Source organism: Triticum dicoccoides, chromosome 4A (genome assembly GCF_002162155.2).
Source record: "Triticum dicoccoides isolate Atlit2015 ecotype Zavitan chromosome 4A, WEW_v2.0, whole genome shotgun sequence".
NCBI classification, from domain to species: Eukaryota; Viridiplantae; Streptophyta; class Magnoliopsida; order Poales; family Poaceae; genus Triticum; species Triticum dicoccoides.
The window spans coordinates 553,490,957-553,504,123 of NC_041386.1; the positions used below are offsets into that span (position 1 = coordinate 553,490,957).

A 13,167-nucleotide genomic window follows, 5' to 3' on the forward strand; every position below is an offset into this window, starting at 1 on the left:
ACAGCTGCCGCATGGAGGCGCCGCAGCGGCAAAACGACGACCTTCGCCGAGATCAAGGCGCGACGTCTCGGACGCCGACTGGCGGCGCCCGAGGAAGTAGAGACAAGGATCCGGCTATCAGCCACAGTCGGACTCACATTACCATAGAGCGCGACCGAGACGGCCGCCCAAGAGCAGTGGAACGATGGGACGACTGTCCGCCTCCCCTTCCTCGCAAGGAGAGGCGAGTCTCCCCGCCGCCTGTTGACCATCCGACTCTCGGCGACTGCCTTGGCCGCCGAGAGGGAGTTGGAGAGAATGACGCCCGCCGCTGGATCGACCGATTTCACCGATCCCTAGCGCTGGAAGAAGAAGACGAGCTGGGTCCGCCTTGTTTCGGGCCCCGCATTCGGGACGAGCCCTTTCCCAGAGGGTTCACGCTCCCAAGAGACACTCCCAAGTATACCGGCTCCATGAAGCCGGAAGACTGGCTAGTCGACTACTCCACGGCTGTCAGCATAGCAAACAGCAACAAGCGTGTCGCCGTAAAGTACGTTCCGCTCATGCTCCAGGGCACGGCCCGGACATGGCTGAACAGCGTGAAGCCCCGCAGCATCAACAGCTGGGTCGACTTCACCGAAGCGTTCGTTCGCAACTTCACCAGCACGTACAAGCGTCCTCCCAAGCCTCGTCGGCTCTCCTTGTGCGTGCAAGGCCCCGACGAGTCGACTCGCGATTACCTCATGCGTTGGGCCGAGCTTCGGAACTCCTGCGAGGGCGTGCACGAGGTGCAGGCTATCGAGTATTTTATAGCCGGGTGCAGAGAAGGCACCCTCCTCAAGCACAAACTCCTCTGCGACGAGCCAGAAACCCTTGACGAGCTGCTGATCTTAGCGGACAAGTACGCCACGGCCGACTCCTCCATGAAGGTGGAGATTCAAATCAGCACAACTGGCAAAGTGGCCCCTCAAGCTCCAAGAACTCCGGCGGGAGACGCCAACCGGCGACAATAGCAGGGCGACCACAAGCGCAAGGCCCCGCAGCCGGCTTTCGGCAGCCGGCAGGTCGCGACCGTTGAAGCCCAGCAGCCGGATGAGCAGCCTCCGCCCAAGCGACAAAAAGGCGGCAAGCCAAACTGGTTGCCGGCCTTCTCCTACGAGCAGACCCTGGATGGACCTTGCAAGTTTCATAGCGGCGCGAAGCCGTCGAATCACACCACCCGGAAGTGCCACTGGCTCACCAGGATCGCCAAGGGAGACGGCCTCCTGCCACCCCCGCCTGCTGGGCAGCCGCCTCCGCCTCCGCCCCAGCAGCCGGCTGTCAGGCCAGTCGGCGCAGTACAAGACGAATACCCTGAAGAACACGGAGCCTACGTGGTGTTTACCAGTATGGCCAATGATCCCAGCAGCCGGCAGCTTGGCGTCCATCATGTCTACTTCAAAGGACCATACGTCCCAGCAGCCGGCTGTCAGGCCAGTCGGCGCAGTACAAGACAAATACCCTGAAGAACACGGAGCCTACATGGTGTTCACCGACATGCTTTCAAAGGACCAAAAGTGACCCCTGAAGTTCCCCTTCAAAGGGTTCCCCTTCAAAGGGTAACATCCAGTTACTTGCTCTCCTAAGTCTCGCTCGTACCGATTCTAATAAGCACTCATCTGGCAGATGACTATGGGCCGGTCCATTAGCTGTGTTGCCCGATGGCTTTGCTTGCACTGCGTCCGGTGGGAGTTCCGTCAGTGTTTTTTTTTCTTTCCGTTTTCTATAGTGTTCATTCAGTTTTCTTTGTTTTGCTGATTTTATCTTTTTATTCATTATGATTTCAGTTTTCTTTGTCACTGTGATGATTTTTTCGGTTTTATTTATTTTTTTCTTTATACTTTGTTTTCTTTGTTTCTTTCTTGGGGTTTTTCATTTTTTTTCTTCGCTACTCTTTTTGTTTCATTGTTAGGTTTTTCTTTCTTTTGTAACACATGTCTACTTTTTAATACATCTTTTATGTTTTTCATATACATGCAAAAAAATTATACACATTTAATATATTTTGAATACATGTTTTATTCAAATACATGTTGATTTTTTGAATGATTAATTTGTTTTGAACTATGCAAACATGTTTTTTTTGAAAATGTGATGAACACATTTTTCAAACTTGTGAATATATATTTTAAATGTGACATATATTTTCCTGAATTAATGAAACATTCTTTAATACTAGAATAAAATGTTCCAACAATTTATAAAAATGATTTTGTAGTATTTATATAGTATGTTTTTGGAATATTTCGGAATATAAATAAAATTACTAAAAGCTAAAATAAAAAAGCGAAGGACAAACCAAAAATAAAAACAAAATAAGGCATGCCATCAATGTGATGCGGCTTGTGGTTACTGGGCCATTCCAGTTCGGGCTCCTGCAGGTGAGCCATCTCGCAACAAGCTACATGATGTACTGAGCCAGGAGGAGTACACTGTCTTAGTGGTGACCTTATGGGCCATTTGGCGAGCAAGACGCAAGGCGATTTATGAGGTTGTATTTCAGAGCCCTCAGTCCACAGATCAGTTCATCAAGTCTTACTTGAGAGATCTCAAAACCATAGCAGAACCAGGGCCAGAGAGGAGGCAGCAAACTACCGTTCGGCCAACCAGCTGGATCTCTCCGCCGAGTGGTTGCAGTAAGATAAATGTCGATGCTGCCGTGGCTCGAGGCAGAGGGGTGGCGGCTGCCATATGCCGCGACCACAATGGTGGTTTCCTGGGTGCATCAGCGATTGTGATCAGGGGCATGAGCGACCCTCCAACGTTGGAATCTCTCGCGATAAGGGAAGGGCTAGCACTTGCTGATGATCTGAATGTGCAGTACGTTCACCTTGCTTCTGATTGTAAGGTTGTAGTTGAAGATCTCAAGCAAAGGAACCCCACTAGTTATGGAGCCATTCTACTTGAAATCTTGGAGCACAGTGTTTTTTTTGCAGTTTGCAACTTTGGACATGAATTTAGGAGCTCGAATTTCCAAGCTCACAATCTAGCGAAGCATGTCTTGAAGCTAGGGGTGGGCCGCCATGTTTGGTTAGGACACCCCGGCAATCTATCTTTTATCTCTGTAAACATTGGTGCAGTTTAATAAAGCTTCGCAAGATTGCCTAAAAGAAATCTCGCAACAAGCTGCATCAACGCGCCCTGGTTACAGTTAAAATTCCTATTTGCGGTTATCGACAATTGAAAAGCTGCATAAAGTCGCACATTTCTGTTTTTCTCTTTTCTTTCTTGTTTTTGTTTTTAATAATTTTCCTTTTGAATTTTTTTTTGAAAATATTTTGGGAATTTCAAATATGGCCTGAGAGTCAAAAGAGGTTTCTACTTTCACAATTTGGTTCTTAAATTAAAAAATAATTTAAGTGTTTTTGGAAAATATCCATGAATTTCGAAACATATTCGTGTTTAAAAAAATCAAAATGTTATCATTTTCATATTCTTTATTTTGTGTTCGTCTTTTCAATGTTTGGAAATTTCAAAAAAAAAATCCCGTTGAAATGAAAATCAGAAATTCAGAAATTGTTCATCTTTTTCAAAAGTAAAAAACGTTCGTGTTTTTCAATTTTTGTTGATAGAGTCAAAAAACATTTATGTTTTCAAAAACTATTCAGGAATTTTAAAAAAATGCTCGTGTTTTCGTAAATTGGCTGAGATTGATTGAAACCAGTGTTGTCGAAAATTGTCCGGTCCCAGCTTTTGAATAATCGTCTGTTTCAACTCGTTGGCCACAGTTTTCTCTGTGGCACCGCCCCTTTGTCAGTTGCAGCTCGCTGACCGCTGTATTTTTTTTTATTTTTGCAAATTGTTGCGATGGGCAAGCACGTTTTTGCAGGTGGCGGGAAGTACCAGAGGTGTGATGGTTTGAGCCATGGGTTTTTTCTCTTCGAAAAGAAGGTTGAAACCCCCGGCCCTCTGCTATGTCAGAGTTTTTTATCCTTCATAATGGAGTTGGTACAATTAGTAATTTAAATATTCAGAATAGATTATATTTTATATATTTAAAGTACATGATGGGCTAACAAGAAGAAGACAAAGTGCATATATGTGGACATACAATAAAATATAAGGGAAAAGCTAGTACAATCCACTGTACAAATTAGTTCATAGAAAATATATAATGTATTATTGTAACATCAATAGTAATTTGTATACATATGAGAAGCACAATATATGTGCCTCATATTTATGCATATAATAATACTATATATTCAAAAAATATTATTCAGTACATGTCTATAGTACTTGTATTTTATTTATATATCTACTTGTAGTGTGTTTGCGCGCTCGATTCTTCAAAGTGTTGAACCAAACAAAACTTATATTTGACTTCACTACTAATACGGTTTCGCGGCTCTGTTGCATGCCCAATTCTAATTCTTGTTAAACATGAATTAGTAGTTGAATTTCATTTCTCCGATCGAAACAGATCCTAAAAGGCCGATTTCCCCAATGACGAAGCCGAGGTACACTGGATCAATCTCGGTCTGTACAGGTTAATTACTTCTATATATTCTACCTATATGTGTTATCCATGTACATATAAATAGCATTGTCCAATCTGTATGCAGGAACCATCTGATCATCTATATATGCTACCGTTTGTCACCGTTGTTGTCGCCGCCGGCAATGTATCACTGCTTCCTCCCCACTCCCTTATCCTCTCTTCGGCCAACATAGCCTGCACGTTGAAAGTTCAGACATTTTTTATATAAAGATCTGCTCAACTTTGATCGAGTCATTATGTATAGAAAATAACTGTGATCGACGGATCGGGTGAAGTTAGCATTGTACGACACCTGTTTGTCCCACTTGGTTCTGAAGCAAATTATGAGAAGTACAGCAGTCTGCAGCAGCGTGCCAATGGACATGCCCACCCAAATCCCCTGCAGAAACACATTGTTATATATTCGGAGCAGGTTAGAATCCGATTCCCCGTTTATAATTATGCATCAATCTTATTTCTCAAAAATAATAATTACACATCCATCTTGGAGGTTGATCTGATTTTGTCCTTACCAATGCACCATGTCTAAGCTTGAAGCCAAAGAGGACCCCCAGTGGGATGCCAACCAAGTAGTAGCACCCAATGTTTATGAAGGCAACAAGCGTCTGCCACCCTGCTCCTATCGCCACACCTGCACAGTGACAACTTGTTGTTAAGATGTTCCAATTGCCATTGGATTAATTTGGTAACTCATCAGTGTTAGCGGTACGTGCCTGAGAGCACAGGTTGGATGCTGTTGAGGAAGATGGTTGCTGCAAGAAGGTAGCCGAGCTTTGCAGCCTCGCTCACCACCTCGTCGTTGTCGCTGAAGAAGCGCGGCAGCTCGGTCCTCCAGACGAGGAACACAACCAGGAAGACCGCCCCGATGGCGGCGGACATTGACACCGCCATGATCACCGAGAACCTGGCTGCCTTCGGCCTGTTGGCGCCCAGCTCGTTCGACACCCTAACGCTGCATGTCATAGATTTTTTATTATCATTATTTTTGCATTAGCACAAACACTAGTGGATTTCGTCTACTTTTGTAGAGTTGCAGTTTTTGTGTTAGCAGTGCTATATTTGTGTTGTTGCGCGCATTATACCTCACTGCTGCATTGAAGCCTAGTGCAACCATCAGGGTCCAGAGCTGGTAGTTGATGCTGCAGGTTTCAGAAACTGTTTAATCACTGAACCATTTCTTTACATGTACACAAAGTTCAGTCACAGGTTTGTCAATGGAGATTTGCTTACCAGACTGACATGATGTCAACCTCGAGTTGAGCATTCTTCAGGAGGCCCACAAGGATGAGCACTGCAGTGTAGTACCAAAGCTCCAAGCTAGACAACACACACACACACACATATAAATTCTATAAGCACCGTTCAAAATGATACTCAGGCAATCTACTAGGAGGTTTCAATTAAATTCGTGTATCTACCAACCAGAGCATGACGGCAGAGGCGAGGGAGAGTCTGACGAAGGCGGCGAGGTTGCTGAAGGCGAGCATCGAGAACCCCTTCCATGCCTCCGGGAAGCAGCCGGAGACGAGGTAGGCGAACTGCGCGACGATGATGATCCACCAAGTGACGTTGCCGATCATGGCGGCGCCGAAGAGGCCGTGGCCGAGGCGCGTGACGAAGACGTAGTTGAGCACGACGTGGAGGGCGAGAACGGCGCCGGAGATGAAGGTCATGGCCCAGACCTTGCTCTGCGCCTGGAAGAACTTCTGCAGCGGGAAGTTGGCGGCGTAGGCGAACAGCTGCGGGATGACCCACCGCGTGTACCGCCCCGCGACGGCAGACATGGCGGCGGGCTGGTGGAGCGCACGCAGGATGGGCGCCGCGAAGACGTAGGTTGGCGCGAGCACCAGCGCGGTGGCGCCGCAGATGATCCAGGAGCGCTGGATGTAGATGCCCAGCATGTCCACCTGCCCCGCGCCCACCGCCTGCCCGCACAACGTCTCCAGCGCGCTGCCCATGCCCAGCTGCAAACGCATCCCATCAACATTACACGTGTGCGCGGGAAGGAGCAAAATTCAAATGCCAATCGGTCCAGGTATGAACGGTCGCAATTTTCTGTTGGTAGCTTACCAAGCTAGCCACTTGATAGTTATGAACGGTCGTGAGTCGTGACTTGTGGTAGCCTGTATTTCGTGATGAAACTTTACAGGCAAGTAGTATACATCGATCCTGTGACCCTTTTCGAAAAATACATCCATAGATATGTGTGTGTATTTTCAGAATTCTTTGAAACCTACAAATTTGATTTTTGAATCTTTCAAATTCCAGGCTCCATGGAGCTCAAGCTCCATTAGCTATTTCCACATATTTTTAGATGGAGCATATTTCCCCATTTTCATATGATATCTGAGGTGTGGTAGGTGCACATGGGAGGTGGGGGCGTGAGGGGTGGCCATCGATGTCAAAATAGGGTGAGCCATGACCTCACGATCTTGGCTCGTTTTCTGTCTCACACTGTCTGTTTGGCTTGGCAATTTCCCTATTAAAATCTTGCAGACAATCCATGAGGAATATACCCCTATTTTATGCATGTACAAATGTCCATGAATATCTAAAGACATCATGTGTTAATAAAAACATTATTGTATGTGAGAAAAATATTGACAAAATTAAAAACATACATCCCTGTTTTAAAAAAATCCTTACATTTTCAGGAAAAAGTATCAATATAATGTAGGGAATATTAAAGCATTTACTTAAAATTTAAAATTAAACATGTATTAAAACAAAATAGTATTTGAATAAAAAGAGAAATGTGAAACAGAAAATAAATAGATAAATAAATAAAGACCAAACACTTAATAAAGCGGCTCATACACATGCTGAAGAGGTGAGTGAATGCTTGGTATTGGTTGCAATAAAAAAGATATAGTTTTTTTTCCACCTTAGAGTAGAATTGGCGGATGTATCTAGGAGAACATCCATCAATAACCAACTTTACCTACTCAAAAAAGAGCAGAAAAAAAATCAATTTACATGCTCCGCACTACGGTTGTCATTTGCCACACCTAGATAATGAAATGGTCTTTGGGTGCAACCGATGAAAGATGGTCTCTTGGGATTTGTCCAGCCGATTTGGTTGGCCGGCTACTATTAGGATTTATGATGTATGATGGTTATTTTCCGATGTTCTCTGTTTCATTTTGCTCTTGAAGTAGTCATGTGCGGCAGTTTTTTTATGTCAAATATTTTTGTCACTGGAATATGCACTTTAAAATGATTGACAAAATTGCTGCATGCATCACTCGATGTGGAGGCGGACGAATATGCCCTCCTTTTGGAAAAAAAAGGTACAAACAATGAAATGGCCAAACCGAACGATATGTACGCGCCGTATGTGTACATGCACTACTCCGACGGCGGCATACGTCGCCACCCACAATCCCCACGTTTCCGTGGCTCGAGTTCGGATGGAGTACGTTGTCGTCCATCGATCGTTCGATCGGGTGCATCCACCTACTTTCCCCGTGCACCGAACGACGGAAAACGACCACCGGGAAATCAGAAAAATGGCTCCCTCGGACGTGTCGTGGCGTCTCGTCCTTGTCCCTCGTTCGCTCATCGGTCAACCCAGCCCGAATTTGGCTGGCCACTGGCACGACGAAAGTAGGTGCGGCGGCAGCGGCACGACGAGTGATGGGCACGCACGACACGTACTACATCTGTGTGCACGCAGCTGCACCGAAACTTTTGAGGTAGGTCTGGAGAGAGCGTCTGTACTTTGAGTTGCAGGTTCTAGCAAAAGCAGAGGTTTGTTTTCTAACGCGATCTTGCTGCTTTCATCGGTGTTAAAGAAGGAAAGCAAGCACGGCTCTTTACTCGCATGCATGGATGGATGCCCCTTCACGGTGCAGTGTCGGCCGTCGCGCAATTACCAGCTAGCTAGGTCGACACACATGGCTCACCACGTGCCATTGGAGCTGCTCTGAGCTTTATCGCATGTGACCCCTTAGGCTTTTCTCGATGCCGAGCTAGTAGAAAACACGCGCACGCACACGCGAGCACCATGTTTGCACAACAGAATCCTTAGCTTGATCGATCGATGGTCCTTACGGCCAGCAGCCAGCCAGCCAGCCGGGTATGGTCTCGATCGCTAGGCAAACTGAAATTAAATAATCACTGCTAACCCCAGCACTCCAGTTCATGCGTAAGCTGGTACGTAATATCGGTCACAATGTTAGGCTCTTCTTTATATCGCTACAAGTTTTATTATGGTTAAGCAAGCACGCACGGAGAGACATGTTGCTAGTTCCTTATTAGGTTATATACGCATGACCAATCAATCCTTGTTTCTGCTGGTATCCTGCTGACCCAAGTCTCCAAGGGAAGGAACAAAGTCGGGTGTTAATTTGCGACGCACGGGAGCTGACCTAGATGGAGACGTGCAAACCACCCTACATTAGCACGGCACATTGGTCGCTACTAGGCAGCTTAATTAATCAGCTATATACATATACCTACTAGCTGCGCCTCATGCATCTTGATTACGAGTACTGACCTCTTAATATATATCTACGTGCTTCACAAATTCTGCAGTCTAATTAACAACCTATTTGAATTGATCGACACATGATCCAGTTAATCAAGAGTTATGACATGCACTTAGACATGCTGCATCCGTACGTGCGACTAGATTTCGCCAAAAAATTGCCAAGTTAATTGGTGCAAATTAACAGATGGAATGGAAGCATCTAAGCACATGTATATACGGATCTACCAGTACGAAATGAGCTAGCAAAGTAGCAATGCGCGTTAGCATATATGCGGGTTGGTTGGCGCGTCGCGTGCGTACCAGGACACCGTAGGCGAAGCCCTCGACGACGTTCTCCACGACGGTGACGGCGGCGAGCTCGACCTCGCCGATGTGCCCCACGAAGCCCACGGTGACGAAGCCGATGGAGAACTGGAACACGGCGGTGAGGATCGCCGGGAACGCGATGTGCCACAGCAGCCTCGACTCCTGCCAGCTCTTGCCCAGCATCTTCCCCATCAACTTGATCTCTCCGGCCGGCCGGCGCCGACGATGTGATGTTTCACGCCGGCGGCGGGCGGGCCAGCTACTCCAACTCCACCCGGCCAACCCTCCTGCAGCTCACTCTGTGCGGTGTCTATGAACTCCTGGCCGGTGCTCTTGAGCAGAGGAGGAAGATGGATGTGAGAGAAGTTCCAGAGTTAGCTAGCTAAAGCTAACGAAGCTAAAGCTAGCTTGCTGTTATTTATAGGCTTCTTGCAAGCTCGGGCATATTTGGTCCCCGTGCCTTCAAGTCTTCAGCCACTATCTCTGCTGATGCTACTACTACATGGGAGTACACACTACACAGTACACAGATGTGGGATTGATGTGGTACGTACTAGCTATTGATTTACTACTACATGGGAGTACACACTACACAGTGTGAAAACGAACAAAATTGGCCCTTATATCACAAAAATGACCCCAATCTAAAAATATTTCACGAAATGGTCCTCTTTTACATGACGCCGCGGCTAGGACGCCATGCTAGAGAGCATGACGTTCCGGGCTAGAGCGTCATGATAGCGACGTGTAGTATGACGCCCCGGCCTAGGACGCCATGCCAAATAGCATGACATCCTAACCCGGGGTGTCATGCTATCTAGCATGGCGCCCTAGCCCCGGGCGTCATGCAAAAGAGGCCATTTTGTGAAATATTTTTAGATTGGGACCATTTTGTGTTGAAGTTTCAGATAAAGGTCATTTTTTCTATTTTCACCTACACAGTACACACTGATGTGGGATTGATGTGGTACGTACTAGCTATTGATTGGCTGTTAATGCGTCGATTGTTTGACGAAATTGGGCCTCGTGCACAGGGTGGTTTACAGGTGACGAGTGGGTGGCCAGGCCCATCGGCAGTGAGGGAGATGTGGTACTTCCGGCCCTCCGGTCCGGGTGAGGCGGGTCGGGTGGGTAGGTAGGCCGTAGGTGGAGTGATGTCGATTGGGATGGAGCATGGCGACCAGTGTTGTGGACTTCCTCTGATTTCAGAGGGTTCCATCAATCATCGGATCGTGACTGGCGTGTTCAGTAGCGAAAAAGATGTGCATCTATGGCAGCATTAAGGGCGTATTTGGTTGTGGTAGTAAATAGTAGTTGTAATGCATACACATCTCAACCCAACCTGACTCTAAAAAAATAGCCACATATGCGACATCTGCAAGTTGTTTGGTTGCCCGCATCTAGGATCCCTGCATTGGGTAATACGAAAGTGCACTTTGTTTGGTTGCCTGCATTGGCCCAAGCGGCACATGAACTCGGTGTTTGGTTGCACATATGAGGTATGATTAAGAGTTAGCACTTCACTTAGTAGACAGGGTTAAGAGCTAGCAGAGGGAAGGGGAGAAGAAGTGCAGTGTGCGCCGGACAATGGCGACTACAGTGGATAGTGGCCGTGGCGCCGTGTCCGACATGACAAGCATGGAGTCGTGGACGAGCGACCCCGTCGGCGGCATGACGAGCGACACCGTCGGCGAACTAGTTGCGGTGCTCGCGTAAAGACAGTGGACAGAGGAGGAGAATGCAGTGCTCGCGCCATGGTATCGTCAGTGCAGTGGACGAGATAGGAGGCCGAGATGATCGACGTCGGAAATGACTCCAGTGTAGTAGGACGAGAGAGAGGAGGCGAAGATGATCGACCCCGTCAGCGGCGCGGCGAACTATAGTGTGCACGGAGGCAGAGGACACAAGAAAGCAGTGTGCGCGCCATTGCAGCGTCATTGTAGTAGGAGGACGACAAAGAGTAGGCCGAGATGAGCGACGCCAAAAACAACTCTAGTGCAGTAGCACGCGGGCAAGGAGATCAAGGGGAAGGTCTTCAGCGTCGAGAGGGACAAATAGGAGGGCTCTGAGCAGAGGACAGAGGAGCACGACATGACGGCGTCAGTGCAGTAGATTGCTGTTCAAAAAGAGATGAAGTTACGATCGTCGAAACGAAAAACTTACAACATGAATGTTGTGAGGAAGTGCGAGATTAGGCTGCTGGTCAAAGGAAATTTCAAATGATCGATCATGCGCGATGAATCTGACAAAATTCGTCCAGAATAGCTTCAAATGGGAACACGAGATTAAGAACTTACGGCCGACGAAACTACGAATCGATCGCCTGAATGGAACCGTAGCATCGAGGTGCATCTTTTTCGTGTAGAGCTTACCTCGAATCGAAGCACCGTTGTGTAGATCAGAGGGAGGGGATTAGGTAGGAGCTTACTGAAGGTTGAAGAAGACCTCACGTAATCACCTTGCATCCCTTCAGTCTCCACTAATGCAAGGGCCCACTCGCTTGCGCTCGGCTCGGCCTGGCTCGCGAGAAACTGCTGATCTGAGCATTTTCAGTGAGCCAGGCCCAGAGCTGCTTTAAGTTTCGTACTATGCAGGCCTAACATGAAAACTAGTCAACCAAACATTTCATTCCTTTCCCGCGCGGGCCTGGTTGGACCTAATGCGAGCAAGCAAACACATCCTAAGCGTGTACTACTAGTTTGTTGTGTTTGGTAAAGGGTGCGTAGGTAGATTAGATTGGTTGAAACTTGAAACCAGTGATGTCGAGAATAGCATCCATTGGCTTATTTGGTGCACTTTTTCAGTTGACACTGCACCAAACAATGTTTGTTTTTCAGAATTTCTTTTTTTTTTGCTTTAACTGTTCATGTCATGAGCATTTGAGCTCGGGATAGAAGCACTGACTGTCACGATCATGGGATAATTGCCTTGGAGTGACTTCACTTCATGGAACTCAATAAAAATAGTTGTGTCTATAAGTTGAACTTATCTAACGTTTTGTTTTGATGTCTTTATTGAGCCCATTGAACTGGATTGGGGTGCAATGCCAAATCAACTAGTAATGCATTGAAATTGACTACAATTCAAGATATTTTTTTCCGGATGCACATGTATTGGGTTAGATGGAATCTCAAGAGGGCAGTAGGGCACCCAACTCCAATTTTTGTTCACCCGCAAAAAAAAAACTCCAATTTTTGTTTGGATGACCATGTAATTAAACCCAATAACAGTCGCGTAATGTGCGACCTCTCGCGGCCTTGGGCGCACGCAGCGTGGGAGAGCCGTTTAGCACACCCGAGTTGACCGGAAGAAAAGTTGTGCATGCCGCTGCCAGATCCACCACCGCACGCGCAGTTCATCCAACCCTGCACGGCGCTGTGCGCATGCAGCCGTGGCCCACCAACGCAGCTGGGCAGCGAACGAGTAGAATCACAGCCCAAGTCGACGCCGATAGACTGCCATGCGGGACCATCATTAAGCCAGAGCCACCAACACAGCTGGGTACAGAGAGCATGGGTAGAAAAGCAGTGGCGCCCCTCACCCACCCACGCCGCGTCGCACTGGGGTACGCGCGCGGCGCGCGACATCCAGCCAATCGGCCTGCGCGGAAGGAACAACGAACGACGGACGGGGCGGGCCCAGCGATCATAGACTGCAATAACAAGCACATGAGAGGTGGGCTGGCCAATGGACTGTGTCGCGAAGTGGATGGCAGTGCGCATGGTGCGTATGCGGCCTTGTGCGCACCCGAGTTGAGTGCGTGCAGGCGCAGGTGGGCTGTACCTCCTGTAGAGCGTCGTTTGCGTTTGGATCGAGCCACGTATGGATGCCTGTCCATGCGCTCGGCGCA

The 13,167-nt window shown here is 47.6% G+C and overlaps 1 protein-coding gene across 1 annotated transcript; it reads right to left on the reverse strand.

The window, feature by feature from the left end:
* Positions 1–4,282: 4,282 nt before the first annotated feature.
* On the reverse strand, positions 4,283–9,706 carry LOC119286715 (protein DETOXIFICATION 29-like). Its single transcript, XM_037566156.1, has 8 exons — positions 9,312–9,706; positions 5,942–6,483; positions 5,750–5,836; positions 5,602–5,658; positions 5,233–5,471; positions 5,032–5,150; positions 4,812–4,898; positions 4,283–4,693 (listed from the first exon to the last, which is right to left on the reverse strand). The coding sequence occupies exons 1-8, from the start codon at positions 9,507–9,509 to the stop codon at positions 4,595–4,597; spliced, it is 1,428 nt and encodes a 475-aa protein (XP_037422053.1). The 5' UTR covers positions 9,510–9,706; the 3' UTR covers positions 4,283–4,594.
* Positions 9,707–13,167: the final 3,461 nt, after the last annotated feature.